This window comes from Chroicocephalus ridibundus, chromosome 28, assembly GCF_963924245.1.
Source record: "Chroicocephalus ridibundus chromosome 28, bChrRid1.1, whole genome shotgun sequence".
In the NCBI taxonomy this organism is placed as follows: domain Eukaryota; kingdom Metazoa; phylum Chordata; class Aves; order Charadriiformes; family Laridae; genus Chroicocephalus; species Chroicocephalus ridibundus.
The window spans coordinates 547072-570838 of record NC_086311.1 but is presented as its reverse complement, the minus strand read 5'-3'; the positions used below and the strand labels follow the sequence as shown (position 1 = coordinate 570838).

The window sequence follows — 23767 nt, the reverse complement described above, 5'->3', positions numbered from 1 at the left end:
CCAGTAACCAGAGTCCCACTTCCCCAGCGCTCCCAGTAACCACAGCCCCACCTGCCCCAGTGCTCCCAGTAACCACAGTCCCATTTCCCCAGGGCTCCCAGTAACCACAGCCCCACCTGCCCCAGTGCTCCCAGTAACCACAGCCCCACTTCCCCTTGGCTCCCAGTAACCACAGCCCCACTTCCCCTGGGCTCCCAGTGCTCCCAGTAACCACAGCCCCACTTCCCCTGGGCTCCCAGTGCTCCCAGTAACCACAGCCCCACTTCCCCTGGGCTCCCAGTGCTCCCAGTAACCACAGCCCCACTTCCCCTGGGCTCCCAGTGCTCCCAGTAACCACAGCCCCACCTGCCCCAGGGCTCCCAGTAACCCCAGTAACCACAGCCCCACCTACCCCAGGGCTCCCAGTAACCACAGTCCCACCTGCCCCAGGGCTCCCAGTAACCACAGCCCCACCTACCCCAGGGCTCCCAGTAACCACAGTCCCACCTGCCCCAGGGCTCCCAGTAACCACAGCCCCACCTACCCCAGGGCTCCCAGTAACCACAGTCCCACCTGCCCCAGGGCTCCCAGTAACCACAGCCCCACCTACCCCAGGGCTCCCAGTAACCACAGTCCCACCTGCCCCAGGGCTCCCAGTGCTCCCAGTAACCACAATCCCACTTCCCCTGGGCTCCCAGTGCTCCCAGTAACCTCAGTCCCACCTGCCCCAGGGCTCCCAGTAACCCCAGTAACCACAGCCCCACCTGCCCCAGGGCTCCCAGTAACCACAGTCCCACCTACCCCAGGGCTCCCAGCGCCCCCCCGCAGCCCGCCCCCGTGCTCCCAGTGCTCCCAGTGCTCCCAGTAAGGCAGCCCAGCCGGCTGCGGGGGCCAAAGGCGGGTGCGGCGGTGACTCAGCCCGGCCCCCCCCGCTGTTGTTGTTGCTGCAGGACGTTGATGGGGGGGGGGCGGGGGGGGGGGGGTGTCAGGGGTCACCCGGACGCCTGCGTCCCCCAAGGCGGGGGGGGGGGGGGGGGGGATGGGGGCACGTGGGTTCGCCACGAGGCCTGGCAGGGTCGGGAGGGGGGGGTGGGGGTGGGGGCCCGGCCGCCCAGGTCCCCCGGGGGGGGGGGGGGGGGGGGAAGGGGGGGGGATGTTCCTTGGCCGGGGCGGGCGGTTCGCTCATCGCCCCCCGGGAGGGGCGGGGCCGGCACGTGTGGGGCGGGGGGAGGGGGGAGACAGGAGGGGGCACGGGGGGGGGGGCACGTGTGGGGCTGGGGGGCACGTGTGGGGCACGAGTGGGGCTGGGGGGGAACATATGTGGGGCTGGGGGGAGCACGAGTGGGGCCGGGAGGAGCACGAGTGGGGCACGTGTGGGGCTGGGGGGGCATATGTGGGGCTGGGGGAGAGCATATCTGGGTCTGGGGGGAGCACGAGTGGGGCTGGGGGGCAGGTGTGGGGCACGTGTGGGGCTGGGGGGGAACATATGTGGGGCTGGGGGGAGCACGAGTGGGGCTGGGGGGCACGCGTGGGGCACGTGTGGGGCTGGGGGGGAGCATATGTGGGGCTGGGGGGAGCACGAGGGGGGCTGGGGGGGAGCATATGTGGGGCTGGGGGGAGCACGAGTGGGACTGGGGGCACGAGTGGGGTACATGTGGGGCTGGGGGGGAGCATATGTGGGGCTGGGGGGGAGCACGTGGGGCTGGGGGGCAGGAGTGGGGCTGGGGGGGCATATGTGGGGCAGGGGGGGCACGAGTGGCACTGGGGCTACCCAGTGGGGCACGAGTGGGGCTGGGGGGGGCATATGTGGGGCTGGGGAGGGGAAGGAGTGGGGTTGGGGGATGCATATGGGGCACGTGTGGGGCTGGGGGTGGGGGTGGGGGTGTGCGGGGGGTTTGCCCTGGGGCATGTGTGGGGCTGGGGAATGTGTGGGGCAGAGGCGGGGGGGGGCGGCTCTGGCCCAGCCCCACGGCTGCTGCGGCCAAGGAATTTTCTCGGCATGAGGTAACGGGGGGGGGGGGAGGGGAGGGGGGGTACCGGGCGTCCGGCGGGGGGAGGGGACCTGAGAAACGAAGCCGGAGGGGGGGGGGAGGGGGGGAGGGTCACAGGACCCCACCCCACGGTCCCGTGTCCCCCCCCCGGTCCCCGTGTCCCCATCCCTGTCCCTGGGTCCCCGTTCCCCGTCCCCATCATCCACATTCCCCATCCCTGGTATCCCCATCCCGGTGTCCCCATCCCCCGTGTCCCTGTCCCCGGTGTCCCCATCCCCGTCCCCATATCCCCATCCCCAGTGTCCCCATCCCTGTCCCCGTGTCCCCGTCCCCGGTGTCCCCATCCCCAGTGTCCCCATCCCCGGTGTCCCCATCCCTGTCTGTGTGTCCCCATCGCTGGTGTCCCCATCCTCGTCCCCAGTGTCCCCATCCCCGTATCCATGTCCCCATCCCTGTCCCCGTGTCCCCATCCCCATCCCTGGTATCCCCATCCCCCGTGTCCCCATCCCTGTCCCTGTGTCCCCATCCCCATCCCTGGTATCCCCGTCCCCAGTGTCCCCATCCCTGTCCCTGGTGTCCCCATCCTGGCTCCCAGTGTCCCCATCAGTGTTCTCAGTGTCCCCATCCTTGCCCTCGCTGTCCCCATTCTGGCTCCTGGTGTCCCCATCCCATCTCTTAATGTCCCCATCTCTGTCCCTGGTGCCCCCATCCAGGTTTGTAGTGTCCCCATCCCAGCTCCCATTGTCCCCGTCCCTGCTCCTCGTGTCCTTGGTGCAGCTTCCAGTGTCCCCATCCCTGCTCTTCATGTCCCCATCTGTGCTCCTGGTGTCCCCATCTCCTGTCTTAGTGTCCCCATCCCTGTTCTCAGTGTCCCCATCCCTGTCCCTGATGTCCCCATCCCATCTCTCAGTGCCCCATCTGTGGCCCCAGTGTCCCCATCCCATGTCTTAGTGTCCCCATCTGTGCTTCTGGTGTCCCCATCCCATCTCTTGGTGTCCCAATACCCGTCCCCTGTGTTCCCATCCTCATCCCAGCTCCCGGTGTCCCCATCCCGTCTCTGAGAGTCCTCATCCGTGTTCTCAGTGTCCCCATCCCTGCCCTTAGTGTCCCCATCCCTGGGTGTCCCCATTTGATGTCCCCATCCCCGCTCCTGGCGTCTCCATCCCATCTCTTAAGTGTCCCCATCTCTGTCCCTGGTGTCCCCATCTGGGCTCGTGGTGTCCCCATGCCTTGGTGTCCCCATCCTGGCTCCTGGTGTCCCCATCCCCAGCTCCTGCTGTCCCTCACCCTCCCTCGGGGACTCCAGCTCCTCCAGTCGTCCCCCCGCCAGCACGGCCACCCGCTGCGCCCGCATGGCCAGGGCCACCTTCCCTGTCACCAGCAGCACCGCGCGTCCGGCCCCGCTGGCTCCGAAGATCTCCTCCTCCACCTCCGGTGGGTGGCATCGTCAGTGGGGACCCCCAGGTGTGGGGACAGAGGGGACATGGAGACCAAGGGGAGACCAAAGGGACATGGAGAGTGAGGATCCAGGGGACATGGCGGGCGGGGACACAGGGACTGGGGACCAAAGGGACACAGGGGGCAGGGACACAGGGGACATGGGGCCCATGGACCAAGGGGATGTGGGGACCAAGGGGACGTGGGGCCCAGGGACCAAGGGGACACAGGGTCCAAGGACCAAGGGGACACGGGGAGCAGGGTCCGAGGGGACATGGGGACAAAGGGGACATGGGGAGTAGGGACCTAGGGGACAAGGGACGAAGGGGACGTGGGAATTGGGGTCCCAGGGGACATTAGGAGTGGAGACACGGGGGACGTGGGGACCAAGGAGACACGGGGAGCAGGGACCCAGGGGACACCCCCCCCCAGGACCAGGGGTTTGCTGGGAGAGGGATCCAGGGGCCAGCAGGATTGGGGACCAAGGGGACAGTGACCCAGTGGCCACTGGCAACTGGGGACCAAGGGGTCGTGGAGACCTCGGACCCGGGTGACATCAGGAGAGGGGACCATGGGGACCAGAGAGGCAGGGGACACAAGGAGAGGGCATCCAGGGGGACTCCCCCCCCACCACCCCCACCCCAGGACGAGGGGCCTGCTGGGAGAGGGACCAGGGGACACGGGGACCAGGGGACACGAGAAGTGGGGATGGTGGGGACGCAGGTGCCGGGGACCCAGGGAAGACGGGGACCAGGGGACACGGGGACCAGGGGACACGAGAAGTGGGGATGGTGGGGACGCAGGTGCCGGGGACCCAGGGAAGACGGGGACCAGGGGACACTAGAAGTGGGGACCACGGAGGCCGGGGACCCAGGGGACCCAGAGACTGAGGACCAAGGGGACCCCCAGGGACGGGGACCTGGGGGACAGAGTCCCTCCCACTGTAAGTGACGACGAGGTTCGTGGCCACCTGAGGGACCTGCGGAGGTGGCCCCGGAGCCCGGAGGGAAGTGGCTGATGTTGTCGCCAGGCCGCTCTCCGTGATGTTTGAGAAGCCGCGTCGGGCGGGGGAAGCCCCTGGCGACTGGGAAAAGGGAAACATCGCCCCCGTTTTTAAGCAGGGTGGAAAGGGGGACCCCCGGGAGCCACCGCCCCGTCAGCCGCACCTCGGTGCCTGGGGAGATCATGGACCAGATCCTTCTAGAAGCTGCGCTGAGGCACCGGGAGGACAGGGAGGGGATTCGAGACAGCCAGCGTGGCTTCACCAGGGGCGAGGCCCGGTGGCTTTCTACAACGGAGGGACCGCGTCAGTGGACAAGGGGACAGCTACGGATGTCATCTGTCGGGACTTCTGCAAGGCCTCTGACGTGGTCCCCCACAAGATCCTTCTCTCTAAGTCGGAGGATACGGATTTGATGGGTGGACTGTTCGGTGGATGAGGAACTGGCTGGATGGTCGCGTCCAGAGGGCGGTGGTCAATGGCTCGATGTCCAGATGGAGGAGGGTGACAAGTGGTGTCCCTCAGGGATCCGTACTGGGACGGGTGCTGTTCAACATCTTCATCAATGACATGGAGAGTGGGATCAAGTGCCCCCTCAGCAAGTTTGCCGACCACACCAAGCTGAGTGGAGCGGTCGACAGGCCAGAGGGACGGGATGTCATCCAGAGGGACCTGGACGAGCTGGAGAGGTGGGCCCGAGCCAGTCTCCTGAAGTTCAAGAAGGCCAAGTGGAAGGTCCTGCACTTGGGTCGGGACAGCCCTCGTTATCAATACAGGCTGGGGGCCGACGTGACAGAGAGCAGCCCTGCGGAAAAGGACTTGGGGGTCCTGGTGGACGAAAAGCTGGACGGGAGCCAACAGTGTGCGCTTGCAGCCCAGAGGGCAAATCCCATCCCGGGCTGCGTCAGAAGAACCGTGGCCAGCAGGTCCAGAGAGGGGATTCTCCCCCTCTACTCTGCTCTGGTGAGACCCCACCTGGAGTCCTGCGTCCAGCTCTGGAGCCCTCGGCACAAGAAGGACACGGAGCCGTTGGAGCGGGGCCAGAGGAGGCCCCCGGAGATGATCCAAGGGCTGGAGCCCCTCTGCTGCGAGGACGGGCTGAGAGAGTTGGGGGGTTCAGCCTGGAGAAGAGGAGGCTCCGGGGAGACCTTGGAGCCCCTTCCAGTCCCTGAAGGGGGCCCTACGAGAGGGTGGGGAGACGCTGGCCCAGGTTGCCCAGAGAGGGGGTGGAGGCTCCATCCCTGGAGACATCCAAGGCTGGATGAGGCTCTGAGCGACCTGATGTAGTTGAAGATGTCCCTGCTGACCGCAGGGGGTGGGACTAGATGGCCTTCAGAGGTCCCTTCCAACCCAACGCGTTCTACGGTTCTATGGTTGTTGCTCCGGTTGTTGTCCAGCCGTTCCCGAGGCGCTGGAGCTGGGCTGAGGACACGTTTCCTCCTCCTCATCCTGAGCCACTGGAGGTACGTCCACGTGGGCTCTTCGAAGCGAAGATCCTTCCAGGACCCGAGGAGGGACACCAGGAGCGGGAGTGTCCGGCACTGGGGGGGGGGACCCGGGCAGTGGGATGTGCGACCCCGGGGACACCGGGAAGGAGGGACGCGGGGTGACCCCGGCCTGGGGGGACACGGGTGGAGCATTGGGGGGGGCTGTGGGGCCTTGTGGGGGTCCCGGGCCGAGGGTCTCGGTGGGTTGGGGGGTTCTGGAGGGGTCCCGGGATTCCCCGGGAATGGGGGAATGGGAAAGCGCTGCCTCCGGCGCTTTCGCTTTCGCTTCCGACCTGCGGGACGGGGGGGTCTGCCCGGCGCCCGGTGACGTCCGTGGAAGCTCGGGCTGCCATTGGCTGGCGGTGGGTGGCGGCGCCAATGGCGGGGCCTGGGGGCGGGGCGGGGCCGGAGCGGAGCGGAGCAGCGCCATGGGGCCGGTGCCGGCGCTGGGGCTGCGGCTGCTGCTGGGGGTCCTCGGCGGGGCGGCGGGCGGTGAGCGGGGACCCGGGATAACCCCCCGAGACCCCCCTGGGCTCCCTTTACCCGCACCCGGCCCCCCCCCCCCCCCCCCACCTTCTCCCCTTGATCCCCGGGCACCGGTGCCCCATTCCCGGGCACCGGGACCCCCTTAGACGACCCACCCCCAGACACCCCATTTCTTGCCACTGGCAACTTTCCCGGCCGCTGGGACCCCTTCAGCTCCCCCTTTCCCACCACCGCGCCCCACCCCACGGACACTAGGACCCACCTTGGGCCCCTCCCTCGGGATCTCCCCCAATCCTTGACACTGGGGACCCCCTGGCTTTCCCTTCCCGGGGACCGGGACCCCCCCCCCTTCCCCAACACACCTGGCTCCCCCACATCCCCCCCCAGTCCCGTCCCTCTTGACGCTGCCTCCCCACCCCCTGATCCGCTCCCCTGGCACACCCCCCCCCCCCCAGCCTCGCTACGCACCCCTGCAACCCTCGGCCACCCTCACCCCCGTCCCCAATCAACCCCGCTGCCCCCCACCCCCCTCACTGCCCGCTGTGTCCCCGCAGGCCCCCACTCCTTGCACTACTTTAATGTGCAGGTGTTGGAGCCCAGCCCGGGGGTGCCCGAGTTTGTGGAAGCGGGGTACCTGGACGGGAACCTCATCTCGCGCTACGACAGCGAGACGGGGAGGACGGTGCCCGGGGCGGACTGGATGGCGGCCAACCTGGACCAGGCGTACTGGGACAGCCAGACCCAGATCTCCCAGAACGGTTACCAGGTCGCCCGCGCGGACCTGGAGACAGTGCGGAGCCGCTACAACCAGAGTGGGAGTGAGCGCGGGCTGGGACGGGATGCTGTGGGACGGGAGAGTATCCAAGCCCCAAGATCCTGCCCTGCCCCACGCTGCTGCCCCGCCTTGTGCCGGTCCTTCTCTACCCAATATCCTTCCCACAGGGCTCCCAACTACGATGTCCCCCAGCCCCAGGGATTGGGGTCTGCCCTGTCCCATACCTGCAATGCTTGGGATCACCCATCCCAGAGTCGGGGCGGGCCCTCTGGCCGCCCCATCCCAGCTCCTCACGCGCCCACGGCAGTCACGACCCTCAGAACCAGAGGAGCTCCCAGCCCCTTGCCCTCCCCACGGTGCTCAGGGCCCCCATCCCACAGCCAGAGGGGCTCCCCCAGCCCCATCCCGTCTCCCTGTGCCCCCCACGGCCTTCAAGACCCATCCCAGCCCCTCGCTGTCCCAGGGTGCCGTGGGGCTGGGTGCCAGCCCAGCCACGCCGTGGGTGCCGGGGGTCTGCATCACGGCTCTGGGTGACACCCCGAGTGCTGTGGGCCCCGGGCAGGACGGGGGGCAGCCCTGGTGCCGGTGCCCGATGGGCTCACCCAGGGCTGGGGTGGGGGGTGCTGCCGGGGGGTCTGTGCCCCACTGCGGGCCCTGGGCTGCAGCAGCCCCTCAGCCCTGGCTCCTGGTCGCGTTCCAGGGGCTCACACGCGGCAGCGCATGCTTGGCTGTGACCTCCTGGAGGACGGTAGCATCAGGGGGTACTGGCAGTACGCGTACGACGGGAGGGACTTCATCGCCTTTGACATGGACACGATGACGTTCATTGCGGCAGACGCGGTGGCACAAATCACCAAGAGGAAGTGGGAGGAGGACAAGACTGAAGCCGAGCGGCGCAAGCACTGTCTGGAGATTACCTGCATCGAGTGGCTGAGGAAATACGTGAGCTACGGGCGGGCCGTGCTGGAGAGGAAAGGTGAGGGCGAGACGGGGAGGCTGGGGAGCGGCCAGCGCGGGTGCGTGTGCCGTCCCTCACCGCCACCCCCTCCCCAGAGCCCCCCGCGGTCCGAGTGTCGGGGAAGGAGGCCCACGGGATCCTGACCTTGCGCTGCCGCGCTCACGGCTTCTACCCGCGGCCCATCACCGTCAGCTGGCTGAAGGACGGCGAGGTGAGGGACCAGGAGACGGAGTGGGGCAGCGTCGCGCCCAACAGCGACGGCACCTACTACACCTGGGCCTCCATCGAGGCCCGCCCGGGGGAGCAGGACAAGTACCGGTGCCGCGTGGAGCACGCCAGCCTGCCCGAGCCCGGCCTCTACGCGTGGGGTGAGCCCGGTGGCCTTGGGCACGTGGAGGGGTGGGCCGGGGTGGTTGCCCTTCCCCTGCTCACGGCGCTGCTCTCCCCCAGAGACGGAGTCCAACCTGTGGGCCATCGTGCTGGGGGTGGCCGTTGCCGTCCTGGCCGTCGCTGCCATCTGTGGATTCGTCGTATGGAAGCGGAAGTCGGGTAAAGCATCGGGGCCGGTGAGGCAGAGGGGTGCGGGAGGAAGGCAGGGCCAGGGGGGTCTGTGGGCACGAGCCCCTGTGCTCTGGGGAGCCCCCGAGGCTGTTGGGGAAGCGCGGTGGGTGCTGATGCCTCTCTCTCTCTGCAGGGAAGAAGAAGGCGGGCTACGGCATGGCGTCAAGTGAGTAGCGGGGGCCGGTCCGGCTCCAGCCGCTGCCCAGTGCCGGGGGGGTCTCGTGGCTCCGGTTTCTGGCCGCTGCCGGCATTTTCCGACCCCCATCCTCCCTGTGCCGCCCCTCGTTGCAGCCCCGTAGTGGGGACGTACGGAAGAGGTCGTGTGTCCCCCCCGGTGCTCGCGGCACCATCCTCCTCTCCCGGTGGCTGCAGCGCGGCCGTGGCTCCCGGCCGGCTCCTGGCACATGCCCCGTGCCCGTAGCGAGCCCGGGGCTGGCAGCTCACGGCTGTTTCTCTCTCGCAGGCACCGACAGTGGGTCTGGCAGCACGTGCACAGGTACGGCGTGGGGACGGACGGGGCGGCCCCAGCTCTCCGTGCTCCCCCCACAGCAACCCCCGGCTGCGGGAGGGGGTCACCGAGACGCCCAGAGCGGAGGGTTGGGGAGAGGGAGGTGGCCCTGGGTGACACTGTCTGTTCCTCCCGTCCCTGCAGGGGTCACCGCCTGAGCGCTGGACGAGGGGCCGGCGCGTGGCTGGATGCGGCCCCTGCCCTGGCCGCGGCTGGAGGCAGAGAGGAGCTGGGGGAGGCCGGGGGCTGCCTGCAGAGAGAGCTTGTCCCGCCGCCCCCGCCCAGCCCCGCTGTGGTGCCGGGTCTTCTTCCCGCTTCCTATTTGCCGATTCTTTCAAATTCTGTGTGATGCAGTTATTAGCCGTGGTTTTATTTCGAGGTTGTAACTGATTTCCTCTGCGTACGTTCGTTCCCTGGGGCACACCACGCTGGTCCCCCCCCTCCCTCGGGCTGCGGCTCCTCTCCCGGTGCTGCTCTCCCAGTCTCGGCTCGAAGGCTGGGCTGGTTTTGCCTGGGCTTGGGTTGATTTTCTCGCTCGCAGCCCAGCACGATGCGGTGTTCAGGATTCCCGACCGCGACGCCGTTGGTGACGCAGCGCTGGGGCTGAAGAGCGTTGGCGGCGCTCAAGGTCTTCTCCGTTTCTCACTCGCCCCCTGGTGAGCAGATGGGGGTTGTGCCAGCGGTTGAGCGGGGACGCAAGCAGACAGGCGACCTAAACTAGCGGGAGTAGCACGGGATCATAGAATCGCCTGGTTTGGAAGGAAAATTCGAGGTCAGCGAGTCCAACCATCCACCTAACGCTGCCAAAACCACCGCTAAACCATGTCCCTCAGCACCGCGTCTGCCCGGCTCTTAAATACCTCCAGGGATGGCGATTCCACCACTTCCCTGGGCAGCCTGTTCCAACGCTTGACAACTCTTTCATGTCCTGCTCAACGACAACAAGGGAAAAGAGGGGGTTGAGGGGGGACTGGGCACCTTTTCTTCGGGACGTGGCTGGGCATCCTTGTCCCTGTGGTGGCGGTGGGGAGCTCTGAGGCCACGTAGACGGGAGCTGAGGAGAAGCTCTCCCGATACGAGGCTACATAAAGAGGCGCTGAGAAGAAGCCCTCCTGCCCCGAGGCCCTGCAGATGGGCACTGAGACAAAGGTTTGCTGGTTTGAGGTCACGCAGACGCTCCCCGGGGATCCCGTGGTGCCAGTAGCCGCCCGGCCACTGTGAACGCCAGTAGCCGCAGGCCAGCTTCCAGCCAGGTGGCTACCAGGCCCAACCAGGCCAGTGCCGGGGCCAGCCGGGCCAGCGCCGCCAGCAGCACCACGTCAACCAGGAGCAGGAGGCAGGACAGGCGGACGGCGGGGAGCAGCGCCATGGCCGGGGTGTTCACCAGTAAAGACCAGTGCTCCCAGTGCAGCTCCCCTGGTCGATGCTCGGCACCCTATGCAAGTCCCCAGCCAACACCAGTGCTCCCAGTCCAGCCCCATCAGCTCCCCTCGACCCCACCCAGCTCCCTGGGCCACTCACCAGTCAACACCAGTGCTCCCAGTCCACACCCCCAGTCCCAGCCTGGACTCCCAAGACCCTGCTCAATACCCTGAGGCACTCACCAGCCAACACCAGTGCTCCCAGTCCAGACCCATCAGCTCCCCTCGACCCTACCCGGCACCCTGAGGCACTCACCAGTCAACACCAGCGCTCCCAGTCCACGCTCCCAGTCCCAGCCTGGACCCCCAAGCCCCCACCCAGCTCCCTGGGCCGCTCACCAGTCAACACCAGTGCTCCCAGTCCACACCCCCAGTCCCAGCCTGGACTCCCAAGACCCTGCCCAACACCCTGAGGCACTCACCAGCCAACACCAGTGCTCCCAGTCCACACCCCCAGTCACAGCCTGAACTCCCAAGACCCTGCCCAACACCCTGAGGCACTCACCAGCCAACACCAGTGCTCCCAGTCCACGCCCCCAGTCCCAGCCTGGACTCCCAAGACCCTGCCCAACACCCTGGGGCACTCACCAGTCAACACCAGTGCTCCCAGTCCAGCCCCATCAGCTCCCCTCGACCCCACCCAGCTCCCTGGGCCACTCACCAGTCAACACCAGTGCTCCCAGTCCACACCCCCAGTCCCAGCCTGGACTCCCAAGACCCTGCTCAATACCCTGAGGCACTCACCAGCCAACACCAGTGCTCCCAGTCCAGACCCATCAGCTCCCCTCGACCCTACCCGGCACCCTGAGGCACTCACCAGTCAACACCAGCGCTCCCAGTCCACGCTCCCAGTCCCAGCCTGGACCCCCAAGCCCCCACCCAGCTCCCTGGGCCGCTCACCAGTCAACACCAGTGCTCCCAGTCCACACCCCCAGTCCCAGCCTGGACTCCCAAGACCCTGCCCAACACCCTGAGGCACTCACCAGCCAACACCAGTGCTCCCAGTCCAGACCCATCAGGTCCCCTCGACCCTACCCGGCACCCTGGGCCGCTCACCAGTCAACACCAGTGCTCCCAGCCCAGCCCAGCCCAGCCCAGCCCAGCCCCATCAGCTCCCCTCGACCCCCCGGCACCGGAGCCCGCACCAGTGCTCCCAGTACAGCCCCCCCAGTAGCCCCAGTCCCACCCGGTACCTCGCAGCACGGTCCCGTCGCGCCGCCTTTTGGTTTCACTTTCGAGGCCCCGCCCCCTCCCGGCCCCGCCCCCGGCCCCGCCCCCGCCGCACGCGCCGCTCCAAACTGCTCCAGCTCCATCTGCCCGGCAACTGATGACGCCGCCGCCTCCTCGGCCAATCAGCGCCGCCCGCCCGGCTCCTGCCCCGCCTTCACCCCCCCCATCCTCCAGGGGGACACCCCAGGGACCGGGATGGGGACCCCCCCCAGCCGTACCCGGTGCCCCCCAGCCGCGCCCGGTTCCCGGTGCCCCTCTGCGATGCCCGGTGTCCCCCCCCGGTAGTGCCCAGTGACCCCCCCGGTGCCCGGTAGCCGGTACCTGGTGCCCGCCCCCGTTGCCTGAGGCCCGGGGACCCCCCCAGCCGTGCCCGGTGCCCCCTCCGATACCCGGTGGCCCCCCCGTGTCTGGTGCCCCCCCACCCCGGGGCTTCCCACCGGGGCTTCCCCCCGGGGCTGGGCCATGCGCAGCCGCCGCCGGTCCCGCCCCCGGGCTGGGTTTCGCTTTCCGAGAAACGGCGGCGCTGCCGGGAGGGGGATCGGGACCGGCACCGGCACCGGCACCGGCACCGGCACCGGCACCGGCACCGGGATCGGGATCGGGACCGGGACCGGGACCGGGACCGGAACCGGGGCCGTGAGCGGCAGCGGGAGCGGGAGCGGGATCGGGACCAGAACGGGGAGAAGGGTCCCGGGAGAAGGAGCGGGACCGGCCCGGAGCGGGGACATCGGCACCGGGAGCGCACCGGGGCAGGACCGGGAGCGGAGCGGAGCACATCGGGTGCCACCGGGACCGGATCAATCACGCCGGAGCACCCCCGGGACAAGGACTGGGACACACCGGGTCACCCCCAGGACCGGAGCGGGACACACCGGGATCGGGACCAGGTCACACCCGGACACGCTGGGACCGGATCGGAGCACCCCGGGACGGAGACCGGGACACACCGGGTCACCCCGGGAGCGGAGCGGAGCACCCCGGGTGACACCGGGAGCCGACGGGGACAGACGATGGCGGCCTCCTCCACCCCCCGCCGCCTCCTGGCCCTGCTGAGCCCCGAGCGCCGGCGCTGCGCGGTGGTGGCGGCGCTGATGGCGGCATCGGTCCTCGGTAACGGGGGGGGGGGGGGGGCAGCACCTCGGGGTTGTGGGGGGGTGGGGGGGGCTCTGAGCTTTTGGGGACCCCCCCATTGATGGGGGAGGAAGCACCCATCGGGGGGGGGTTACTCTGAGCTCTGGGGGGGGCAGCACCCAACTTGAGGGGGGGGAAGCACCCATCGGGGGGGGGTTACTCTGAGCTATGGGGGGGGCAGCACCCAACTTGGGGGGGGGGGAAGCACCCAAAGGGGGGATGCTCTGAGCTATGGGGGGGGGGAAGCACCCAGGTTTAGGGGGGCAGCACCCAAGTACCCAAATTTGGGGGGGGGAAGCACCCATTGCGGGGGATGCCCTGAGCTGGGGCGGGGGGGGGATGGGGGTGGGCAGCACCCAACTTAGAGGGGAGTCAGCACCCAAATTTGGGGGGGGGTGCTCTGAGCTATGGGGAGGGGGGGGCAGCACCCAGGTTTTGGGGGGCAGCACCCAACTTGAGGGGGGGAGAAGGCAGCACCCAGAGGGGGGGTGTCCTGAGGTTTGGGGGGGGGAAGTACCCAGTTTGGGGGGGGGCAGCACCCAACTTTGGGGGGGGGTCAGCACTCAGTGGGGGATGCTCTGAGCTATGGGGGGGGGGCAGCACCCAGGTTTGGGGGGGCAGCACCCAACTCTGGGGGAGGAAGCACCCATTGAGGGGGTGCTCTGAGCTGGGGGGGGGGCGGCAGCACCCAACTTTGGGGGGTGAAGCACCCATTGGGGGGGTGCTCTGAGCTGGGGCAGGGGGGGCAGCACCCATTTTGGGGGGGGCAGCACCCAGTGGGAGGTGGGGGGATGGGTGGGTGAATCACCAGCCCCTCAAGGTCACACCATGGGGTGTCGTTCCCCCCCCACCACCTTGGGGGGGGGGTGACACAGACCAGGGGGGACCCCGTCACCCTGACGCCATGTCTGTGTTCCCCCCCGCCCCCGGCAGGGGAGGTGGCCGTCCCCTACTTCACGGGGCGCGTCACCGACTGGGTGGCCAGCGAGGACGAGATGGTGGCCACCTGGCCCATGGCGCTGCTGGGGCTCAGCAGGTAGGATGGTGACACCGGGGATGTCACACGGGCCAGAGAGGGGGGTGACACGCGTGCCCCCGGGCTAAGCCAACCCAATGCTACCACTGCAGTGCCGTCACCGAATTCGTCTGCGATGTCACCTACGCGGGGACGTTGAGCCGGGCGTTGGGACGCCTCCAACGTCGCGTCTTCGCTGCCGTCCTGCAACGGGACGTCACCTCCCTGCAGGTGACGGGGACCGGGGCGGTGACGGCGCGGGTGACGGGGGACGTGGAGGCCACGCACGCGGCGGTGTCCGAGGCGCTCAGCCTCTTGCTGTGGTACCTGGCGCGGGGCCTTTGCCTCCTGGTCACCATGGCGTGGTTGTCACCCCACCTGGCCTTTGTCACACTCCTGTCACTGCCCGTCCTCCTGCTGCTGCCCCGCTGCGTCGGCAAGATCCAGCAGGTACCAGGGCGAGGGACACGGGTCCCTTGTCACCTCCCTCTGCCCACTCTTCCCTCCCTGCACCCCCTGGGCCCTCCCCATTCCCGCTGTCCCCTCCCCATGCCATCCGTCCCCTCTGTGAGCTTACTGTCCCCTCTCCATGCCCACTGTCCCCTCCCTGTGCCCACTGTCCCCTCCATGTGCCCCCTGTCCCCTCCCCATCCCCACTGTCCCCTTCCTGCACCCCTTGTCACCTCCCTATGCCCACTGTCCCCTCCCCATGCCAACAACCCCCTCCCTGTGCTTACTGTCCCCTCCCCATGCCCACTGTCCCCTCCCTGTGCCCCCTGTCCCCTGTCCATGCCCATTGTCCCCTCTCCATGCCCACTGTCCCCTTCCTGCACCCCTTGTCACCTCCCTATGCCCACTGTCCCCTCCCCATGCCAACAACCCCCTCCCTGTGCCATCTGTCCCCTCCCTATGCCCACTGTCCCCTCCATGTGCCATCTGTCCCCTCCCCATGCCCACTGTCCCCTCCATGTGCCATCTGTCCCCTCCATGTGCCCCCTGTCCCCTCTCCATGCCCATTGTCCCCTCCTCATCCCCACTGTCCCCTCCCTATGCCCACTGTCCCCTCCATGTGCCATCTGTCCCCTCCATGTGCCCCCTGTCCCCTGTCCATGCCCATTGTCCCCTCCTCATCCCCACTGTCCCCTCTCCATGCCCACTGTCCCCTCCCGGCTCCCCCTGCCCCCCCCCAACCCCCCCCGAGGTGACACCGCTGTCCCCCAGGGGCTGGCGAGGCAGGTGCAGGAGGCGCTGGCAGGTGCCACCGAGGTGGCGGTTGAGACCTTCCAGGCCATGGCCACCGTCCGCAGCTTCGCCCACGAGGCCGGGGCCACCGAGCGGTACCGCCAGCGCCTGCGCCACGTCTACCGGCTGGAGGGGAAGGACGCGGCCACCTACGCCGCCACCCTCTGGGCCAGCGGGGTACGGGGACAGGGGACACGGTGGCACGGGGAGAGGGGAATGTGGGGATGGGGTGGCACAGGGGCTGGGGGACGTGGTGGTGTGGGGCGGGGGGACGTGGGGATGCGGTGTCCTGGGGACAGGGGACACCAGATGCAGTGGCACGGGGCTGGGGGTGTGATGGTGGGGGGGGGTGACGGGACACGGTGACACAGTGTCCTGGGGACAGGGGACATGGTGGTGCGGTGGTATGAGGCTGGGGGGACATGGGGATGTGGTGGCACAGAGACATGCGGACACAGTGGCATGGGGACAGGGGACTTGGAGACGTTGTGGCACGGGGGACAACATGGTATGGGGACAGTGGGACATGGGGGTAGGGTGGCATGGGGACAGGGGACATGATGGCGTGGGAGTGGTGGGACAGGGGGATGCAGTGGCATGGGGACAGGGGATGTGATGGCATGGGGTTGACAGGACATGGGAAGATGGTGGCACGGGGCAGGGGGGACATGGGGACGCAGTGACATGGATATGGGGGACGTGATGGCATGGGGGCGACGGGACATGGGGGTACAGCAGCATGGGGACAGGGGACATGGGGATGCGATAGCATGGGGATGGGGGACATGAGGATGTGGTGGCACGGGGGCTGGGGGACATGGGGAAATGGTGGCACAGCGCTGGGGGACATGATGGCACGGGGATGGTGGTACATGGGGACATGGTGGCATGGGCCTGAGGGACGTTATGGCGTGGGGGTGATGGGACATGGGGATGTGGTGGCATGGGGACAGGGGACACCCGATGAGGTGGCGCAGGGCTGGAGGATGCGTTGGTGTGGGGGCGGCAGGACATGGGGACACAGTGGCCTGGGGACAGGGGACCTGGGGATGTGGTGGCATGGGGACACGGGGGACATGATGGCATGGGGGTGATGGGATATGGGGGCATGGGGATGAGGTAACATGGTGGCACAGGGGCAGAGGGACATGTGGTGGCATGGGGACAGGGCACATGGGGACGCAGTGGCACAGGGCTGGGGGACATGGAGGTGCAGTGGCACGGGGACAGGGGACATAGGGGTGGGGTGCCACAGGGCTGGAGGACATAGGGATGTGGTGGCATGGGGACACAGGAGCATGGTGACACAGGGCTGGGGGACACCAGGATGAGGTGGCATGTAGCTGGGGGACGTGATGACGCAGAGGTTAGGGGAGCCGGGGACATGGTGACACGGGGCTGGGGGACACCAGGATGAGGTGGCATGTAGCTGGGGGACGTGATGACGCAGGGGTTAGGGGAGCCGGGGACATGGTGGCACGTGGCTGGGGGACATGATGCCATGGGGAAATCAGGACACAGGGGGTACGACAGTGCGGGGACTCTGGGGCACGGGACCACGGTGACACGGGGGGATGTGACATCCCTGGGGTAGGGGGGAAACGCGATGGCACAGGGGAGGTGACAGAGCAAGGCTGGGACCTCGGTGTCCCTGCAGAGGGGTGGCCACGGCGAGGAGGGTGACGGGTATCCCCCCCAGCGGTGACATCCCCCATGTGTCCCCAGTTCTCGGCGCTGGGCCTGAAGCTGGGGCTCCTCTGCTACGGGGGACAGCTGGTGTCCGCGGGGACCATCACCACCGGGGACCTTGTCACCTTCCTCATCTACCAGATGCAGTTCACCGAGGCTGTGGAGGTGAGCCCGAGGGGACACCGTGTCCCCAGCGTCCTCCCCGCCGTGTCCCCAAGCCTGTTCGCCGCGCCCCTCTCCGCTGTGTCCCCGTGCCAGTCCCAGTGTGTCCCCGTTGCCATCCGTGTCCCCACGCCCTCCCTGCCATGTCCCTGCGTCCCCGTGCCCATCTCTCCGTGTGCCTCCGTGCCAGTCCCAGTGTGTCCCCGTTGCCATCCGTGTCCCCACGCCCTCCCTGCCATGTCCCTGCGTCCCCGTGCCCGTCTCTCCGTGTGCCTGTGTCCCCCTGCCACATCCCCACGCTGGTCCCACCGTGTCCCTGTGCCCTCCCATGTCCCCCCACCATGTCCCTGTGCCCTCCGTGTCCCTACACCCTCCTGGCCATGTCCCCACACCCTCCTGGCCATGTCCCCATGCCCGTTCCCTGTGTCCCCATGTCGTCCTGGACACAGCCCCGTGCCTGTCCTCTGTGTCCCCAACGCCTCCTCTCTGTGTCCCCACGCCCTGCCATCTCCCTTTGCCCTCCCGACCATGTCCCTGTGTCCCCAGCTGTGTCCCTGTATCCTCCCTGCCACATCCCCACGCTGGTCCCACCGTGTCCCTGTGCCATCTGATGTCCCCCCACCATGTCCCTGTGTCCTTCGTGGTCCCACCACTCCTGGCCGTGTCCCCATGCCCGTTCCCCGTATCCTCCTGGCTGCATCCCTGTCCCAGTCCCGTGTCCCCAAGCCCGTTCCCCAATCCCCACACCCTCCCGGCCATGTCCCTGTGCCCATTCCTCATGTCCCCATGTCCTCCTGGACGCGTCCCTGTCCCTGTCCTCTGTGTCCCCATGCCCATTCCGCACGTCCCCACACCCTCCCCACCGTGTCCCTACTGTGTCCCCAGGTCCTGCTCCGCTACTACCCCAACATGACCAAGGCCGTGGGCTCCTCGGAGAAGATCTTTGAGTTCCTGGACCAGGAGGAGCAGGTGGCACCCCGAGGGACGCTGGCACCAGATGTCCTGCAGGGCCACCTCCAGCTTGAGGAGATCTGGTTCTCCTACCCCCAGCACCAAGAGCCCGTCCTCAAGGTGGGAGTGGGGACAGGGCAGGGGACGCAGGGACATGATGGGAGGACACAGTGGGAGAGGGCACGGGGACATGGCATGGGGACATAGAGGTGGTGGGGAGGGGGTGGGGACACGGTGGGGACACGGCAGGTGGACATGGGGAGATAGAGGGGAGGGCATGGGGACATGGACGTGGTGGGGAGGGCGTGGGGACACAGTGGAGGGACACGGGGATGTGGTGGGAAGGGCATGGGGACCCAGAGTTGGTGGGGACGTGGTGGGGACACGGCAGGCGGAGGATGGGGACGCACTGGGGAGGGCGTGCGGACACGGACATGGTGGGGAGAGCGGAGACACGGTGGGGGGACATGGACGTGGTGGGGACATGGACGTGGTAGGGACAAGGAGAGGGGGCCAGGGGGCCATGGTGGGAAGACACCGGGGGGACATGGTGGGGAAGGCATGGGGACATGGCAGGGGCCATGGGGACATGGCAGGGAGGGCCCGGGGAGGGACGGGGACATTAGAGGAGGGGGTGTGGGTGTGTCACCTTTATGTGTGTCCCCCAGGGCGTGTCACTGGAGCTGCGCCCCGGGGAGGTGCTGGCGGTGGTGGCCCCCCCGGGGGCGGGGAAGAGCACCCTGGTGTCCCTGGTCCTGGGCCTGCGCTCGCCGGGGGCCGGGCGGGTGCTTCTGGATGGTCACCCCCTCCCTGACTACCAGCACCCCTACCTGCGCTGCCAGGTGCCACCACCGCCCCGGTCACACGATGTCCCCAACAGAACCCACTGCCACCCTCGTGTCACCAATGGGGTCCCCACCACTTCCCCGTGTCACGCGTCACCGGGCATCCCCAGTGGGTCCCCACCACCACCACCATGTCACCAGCCATTCCGAACAAGTCCCCACCATCACCCCCGTGTCACCAGCCATCCCCACCGTGGCCCGGCCACCACTGTGTCACCAGATTTCCCCGCTGCCTCCCCAGACGTCCCTACCATGTCCATGCCATGTCCCCACCACGGCCCCATCTCTCCTCCCACCACGTCCCCTGACACGTCCTTAACTGTCCCCACCATGTCCCCAACACGTCCCTGCCGTGTCCCCAGCTGTCCCCGCTGCATCCCCAGCCATCCCCGACATGTCCCCAATGCATCCCCAGCGGTGTCCCCAGCCGTCCCTGCCATGTTCTCAGCTGAGTCCCCAGAGCCATCCCTGTCATGTCCTTGCCACATCCCCACCATGTCCCCACCGTGTCCCCAGCCACATCCCTGCCACTTCCCCCCCCTCCATGTCCCCAAAGCGTCCCCAGCCATCCCCTCCGCCGCAGGTGGCCGCCGTCCCCCAGGAGCCGGTGCTCTTCTCCCGCTCGCTCCACGCCAACATCGCCTACGGGCCGGGAAGCTGGAACCGGGCGCAGGTGACGGTGGCAGCCCGCCGGGCGGGCGCCCACACCTTCATCAGCCGCCTGCCCCAGGGCTACGACACAGGTAGGAGGTGTGTCCCCTTGCCCTGGCCCCATGGCCCCATGGCCCTACCCTGAGCCCCGGCTTCACGCAGAGGTCGGCGAGCTGGGGGGGCAGCTCTCCGGGGGACAGCGGCAGGGGGTGGCCATCGCTCGCGCCCTGGTGAGGAGCCCCCGTGTCCTCGTCCTCGATGAGCCCACCAGCGCCCTGGACAGCGAGAGCCAGCTGCAGGTGAGAGGTGACGCCCGTGGCCTCTTGGGGCCCCTGCCCAGTAGCACCCTGGTCTTCCCCCTGGGTCTCCTCTTTCCATCACCTCCTTGTCCCCAGTCCCTGTGTCACCGCGGTCCCTGCTCCCTGCGTCCCCTGGGTCCCTCCTTCCCATGCCCCCATGGTCTCAACTGCCCACGTCCCCTGGATCCTCACTCGCCACCACGTCCCCTCGGTCCCCACATCCCCTTGGTTCTTGGGCCCCATGTCCCCTGTGTCCCTGCCCCCATCTCCCCTGGATCCTCATGCTCCATGTCCCCTTGGTCCCGCCTTGGACCCCATGGCCCCTGGATGCCCATTCCTCATAACCCCTGGGACCCTGCTCCCCATGTCCCCTTGGTCACCATGTCCCATTCATCCCTGGTCCCCACATCCCCTTGGTCCCAGCGTCTCCTTGTTCCTTAGTCCCCACATCCCTCTGTCCCCGTTCCCCACGTCCCCTTGGTCCCCACATTCCCTTGGTCCTTGGTCTCCATGTCCCCTCTGTCCCCACACCTGGGGGTCCCCACTGACGATGCCACCCACCGCAGGTGGAGGAGGAGATCTTTGGAGCCAGCGGGGCCGGACGCGCGGTGCTGCTGGTGACAGGGAAGGTGGCCCTGGCCATGCGGGCGCAGCGGGTGGCCGTGCTGGCAGGGGGACGACTGGAGGAGCTGGAGTCCCCGAGGGAGCTCCTGTGCCCTGGCAGCCGCTACTGGCACCTGCTGCAGGGCGGGGGACAGGGGGGGACAGCGGAGGACGGGGACACGGGGAAGGAGGATGAGGGACAGCAGGAGCTGGGGATGGGGACACCAAGGGATGGGGACACCAAGAGATGGGATGGAGACACCAGGAGCAGGGATGGGGACACCAAAAGCTGTGACACGGGACCGTGAGAGCTGTGATGGGGGAGCGCAGGTGCCAGGCCAAGAGCGTGGCCATGGCCCTGCTGCGTTATGGTGCCCATGGGGGCCACCAGGGCTGGTGACTGACAAGACTGGCCACGGAACGCAGAGTTTGAAATAAATCCTTCTCTTTGTACCCGGGATGTGTTGGGGGACCCCGAAACTGGGGTGGGAAGGGGCTGCAGAGATGGGGGGTGGGTGGGGGGCTGAAATAGGGGTGCAGGGATGGGTGGGTGGGGAGCACAACGGGGTGGCCGGGGTGACCCACTGGGGACAGAAATATGTACAAAATAAAGTATAATGGCTTCGGAGAGGAGCCAGCTGGGTCACGGGGGCTGGAGGGGGCTGCCCAGCCTGGCTACGGGGTCTTGGGCGCCAAAGCCACGTGTTCGCCCTGTGGTTGTCACCGCCACCATGGGAAGCGCGTGGCAGTGACCTCGGTGTGACATCATTAATCGGCCACCCCCTCGTGATATCGCTGCCACCGTCTTTTACACCCGAGAGGCTTCACGCGCTTGATTCCCGCGCATCGTTCACGTCAATGAAGGACCTGTGCGATGGCTGCTGGGGTCAGGTCCACCCCGCCATCGCGAGCCCACCCACGCAGTGTGGCTCTACCCCGATGTCCCAGGGGCCACCGAGCTGTGAACAGCTCATGACAACGTTCCCAGTCCAGGTCGACCTGAACCACGCCGATTTGGCCACCTGGTCTCCTTGCTCCTTGAGCTGATGGTCTCCAGGGACGTGGATCTTGGACAACATCTACATGGTGGACCTTTACACCCAGGGGCTCTACCCAGGCAGGAGGGTCCAGCCCAGAGGGAGTAACCTCTGTGACCATCGTGGTAGCCACCCCCACAGGGCCCTGGCCACCCTCAACAAGTCAGTACGGAGACCGGGCACTGGCCACATTTCTCTAGGGCCAGCTGGGTGGCTTTGACTTCTGCAGCTTCCCTCGAAGGAAGAGAGGTGGAGAGAGACGTTTTACCAAGGCCTGTGGTGACAGGACACGGGCCGTGGTTTGAAACTGGAAGAGGGGAGATCTGGACTGGACATTAGAAATGTTTTACGAGGAGGGTGGTGAGGTTGCCCAGAGAAGTTGTGGATGCCCCATCATTGGAACATTCAAGGTGAGATAGAATCACAGAATGGTTTGGGTTAGAAGGGACCTTAAAGACCAGCTAGTTCCATCCCCCTGCCCTGGGCAGGGACACCTCCCACCAGAACAGGTTGCTCCAAGCCCCGTCCAACCTGGCCTTGAACCCCTCCAGGGATGGGGCAGCCACAGCTTCTCTGGGCACCCTGGCCCAGGGGCTCACCGCCCTCACAGCAAAGAATTTCTTCCTCAGATCTCATCTCAGTCTCCCCTCTGCCAGTGTCAAACCCTTCCCCCTCGTCCCATGGCTCCCCTCCCTGCTCCAGAGTCCCTCCCCAGCTTTCCTGGAGCCCCTTTAGGGACTGGAAGAGGCTCAAAGGTCTCCCCGGAGCCTTCTCCTCCAGGCTGAACACCCCCAGCTCTCCCAGCCTGTCCTCACAGCAGAGGGGCTCCAGCTCTTGGATCATCTTTGTGGCCTCCTCTGGCCCTGCTCCAACAGCTCCGTGTCCTTCTGCTGTTGGTGCTCCAGAGCCGAAGGTGCACTCAATCAAACTGTCCACGTCGCCAACAAAGGTCTTAAACAGCATCGGTCCCGGTACCGACCCCCGAGGAACGCCACTCGTCGCTGGTCTCCGCTTGGACATTGAGCCGTTGACCACAACTCTTCGAGTGCGACCATCCAGCCAATTTCTTCTCCCCTGAGTGGCCCATCCGTCAAATCCGCGTCTCTCCAATTTAGTGACAAGGATGTTGTGGGGGACAGTGTGAAACGCTTTGCACGAGTCCAGGTAGATGATGTCCGTTGCTCTTCCCTTAACCAGCAACGCTGTAGCCCGATTGTAGAAGGCCACCAAATCGGTCGGGCGTGACTTGCCCTTAACGAAGCCACATTGCAGTAGCCGCAGTGCCTGCTGCTGGGGTCGGAGTGGCTGCAGTGCCTGTTGGTCTGCCTTCCCTCTCTCTCTCCCATGGGGGTGCTGCACAATGTCAGGCAGCGTTTGGTAGATCCTGGCCAGGGCTCAGCACCGTGCGGTTCGTTGGGCCTCTCGGGAACAGCCGCAGCATTTTCCTTCCTAATATTCTACGGCTTTATCAGGGTCCTGTAGTCGCTCAGGGGTGAAGTCCCAAACCATCGGAGGGGGGAAGTTCTCCAGATACCGGCCCATACTCTCCCACGTGCCGTGCCAGCCGTGACTATCCAGCCTCACGGCACACCTCTGGCTGCTCTTCTTAAATAGCCGTTGAACCCTAAACGAGACCCGAAACATGTTCGGGAGACACAGCAACAGGAACACGCTGCCTGGAACATCCCAGGGATATTCAAAGTTCTCAAGAGCTGTTGTACTGCCCGAAGGAGAAAGGGAGGCGGAAGTATCGCACCCAGCTTCCACCATGGATCGGGTGCCATCGGTCATAAATGCCAAGAGATGGAGCCCGAGGCACGGGCAGGACAGCAATGCCACGCAAACATCCCATCATAACCCCCTGAGCAGCGACACTATCGTACCATTAGTCGCTATTACACAAGGAAGCAAAATGATAATCCCGATCCCTCTTCCGGAGGGTGATAAACAGCATCGCGAGGAGTACAAAGAGCACGTAAGAATTCACAAAACGCGGCCATGAGAACAAACGAAGCAACCTTGTGACCAGCAACTATTTAACTCGTATAATAAATAACGTAAAACAAATTCGTTTTTAACACGTTCTGCTCGGCTCCGTCGTTCTCTCAACCCTTCGAGCCCCACATGGGGTGCCAAAAAGGGCTGTTGTGATCCATCAACTCCACAGCCCCCAGCAATGGATCCCACCTTCCCAACCTTCTAGTTCCAGTCTGTGAGTCCCTCCATCCCAGCACGGGAGCAAATGCCTCCAGCTGCCTGATGGGCGAAACCGTTCCCCGTATCGCGCGGCCTGGTCAGGGATAGGGACC

At 66.9% G+C, this 23767-nt stretch overlaps 2 protein-coding genes and 1 long non-coding RNA gene across 4 annotated transcripts; 2 read left to right on the top strand and 1 right to left on the bottom strand.

The window, feature by feature from the left end:
* Window positions 1-5717: 5717 nt before the first annotated feature.
* Window positions 5718-9558, top strand: LOC134507832 (class I histocompatibility antigen, F10 alpha chain-like). 2 transcript variants are annotated; one of them, XM_063318755.1, is made up of 8 exons: window positions 5718-5870; window positions 6967-7198; window positions 7856-8131; window positions 8209-8481; window positions 8564-8662; window positions 8808-8840; window positions 9138-9170; window positions 9327-9558. In XM_063318755.1, exons 1-8 carry the CDS (start codon window positions 5733-5735, stop codon window positions 9338-9340), a joined length of 1098 nt encoding a protein of 365 aa, XP_063174825.1. In that variant the 5' UTR covers window positions 5718-5732; the 3' UTR covers window positions 9341-9558. The 2 variants fall into 2 exon arrangements, with proteins under 2 accessions (XP_063174825.1, XP_063174826.1); XM_063318756.1 differs by lacking the exon at window positions 5718-5870 and adding an exon at window positions 6291-6386 and having other exon boundaries at window positions 6935-7198.
* Window positions 9559-9708: 150 nt separating this feature from the next.
* On the bottom strand, window positions 9709-11850 carry LOC134507883 (uncharacterized). Its single transcript, XR_010068958.1, has 3 exons — window positions 11797-11850; window positions 10043-10110; window positions 9709-9931 (listed from the first exon to the last, which is right to left on the bottom strand). It is a non-coding gene; the product is annotated as an uncharacterized LOC134507883 (long non-coding RNA).
* A 605-nt stretch (window positions 11851-12455) lies between these two features.
* TAP1 (transporter 1, ATP binding cassette subfamily B member) lies at window positions 12456-23652 on the top strand. Its single transcript, XM_063318678.1, has 10 exons — window positions 12456-12943; window positions 13898-14000; window positions 14093-14429; window positions 15201-15398; window positions 16947-17075; window positions 17958-18143; window positions 18692-18865; window positions 19452-19611; window positions 19682-19818; window positions 20385-23652. Exons 1-10 carry the CDS (start codon window positions 12844-12846, stop codon window positions 20727-20729), a joined length of 1869 nt encoding a protein of 622 aa, XP_063174748.1. The 5' UTR covers window positions 12456-12843; the 3' UTR covers window positions 20730-23652.
* The last annotated feature ends 115 nt before the right edge of the window (window positions 23653-23767 follow it).

What these genes read in the sequence shown, in the direction of transcription:
- LOC134507832 (XM_063318755.1), top strand. Translation starts at nt 5,733, where the DNA reads ATGGCCTTCAGAGGTCCCTTCCAACCCAACGCGTTCTACGGTTCTATG. An exon ending in CTCATCCTGAGCCACTGGAG is followed by an intron (nt 5,871 to 6,966) that starts GTACGTCCACGT and finishes TTTAATGTGCAG; the next exon opens with GTGTTGGAGCCCAGCCCGGG. An exon ending in GCCCGGCCTCTACGCGTGGG is followed by an intron (nt 8,482 to 8,563) that starts GTGAGCCCGGTG and finishes GCTCTCCCCCAG; the next exon opens with AGACGGAGTCCAACCTGTGG.
- TAP1 (XM_063318678.1), top strand. Translation starts at nt 12,844, where the DNA reads ATGGCGGCCTCCTCCACCCCCCGCCGCCTCCTGGCCCTGCTGAGCCCC. An exon ending in GCGTCGGCAAGATCCAGCAG is followed by an intron (nt 14,430 to 15,200) that starts GTACCAGGGCGA and finishes GCTGTCCCCCAG; the next exon opens with GGGCTGGCGAGGCAGGTGCA. An exon ending in AGTTCACCGAGGCTGTGGAG is followed by an intron (nt 17,076 to 17,957) that starts GTGAGCCCGAGG and finishes CTGTGTCCCCAG; the next exon opens with GTCCTGCTCCGCTACTACCC.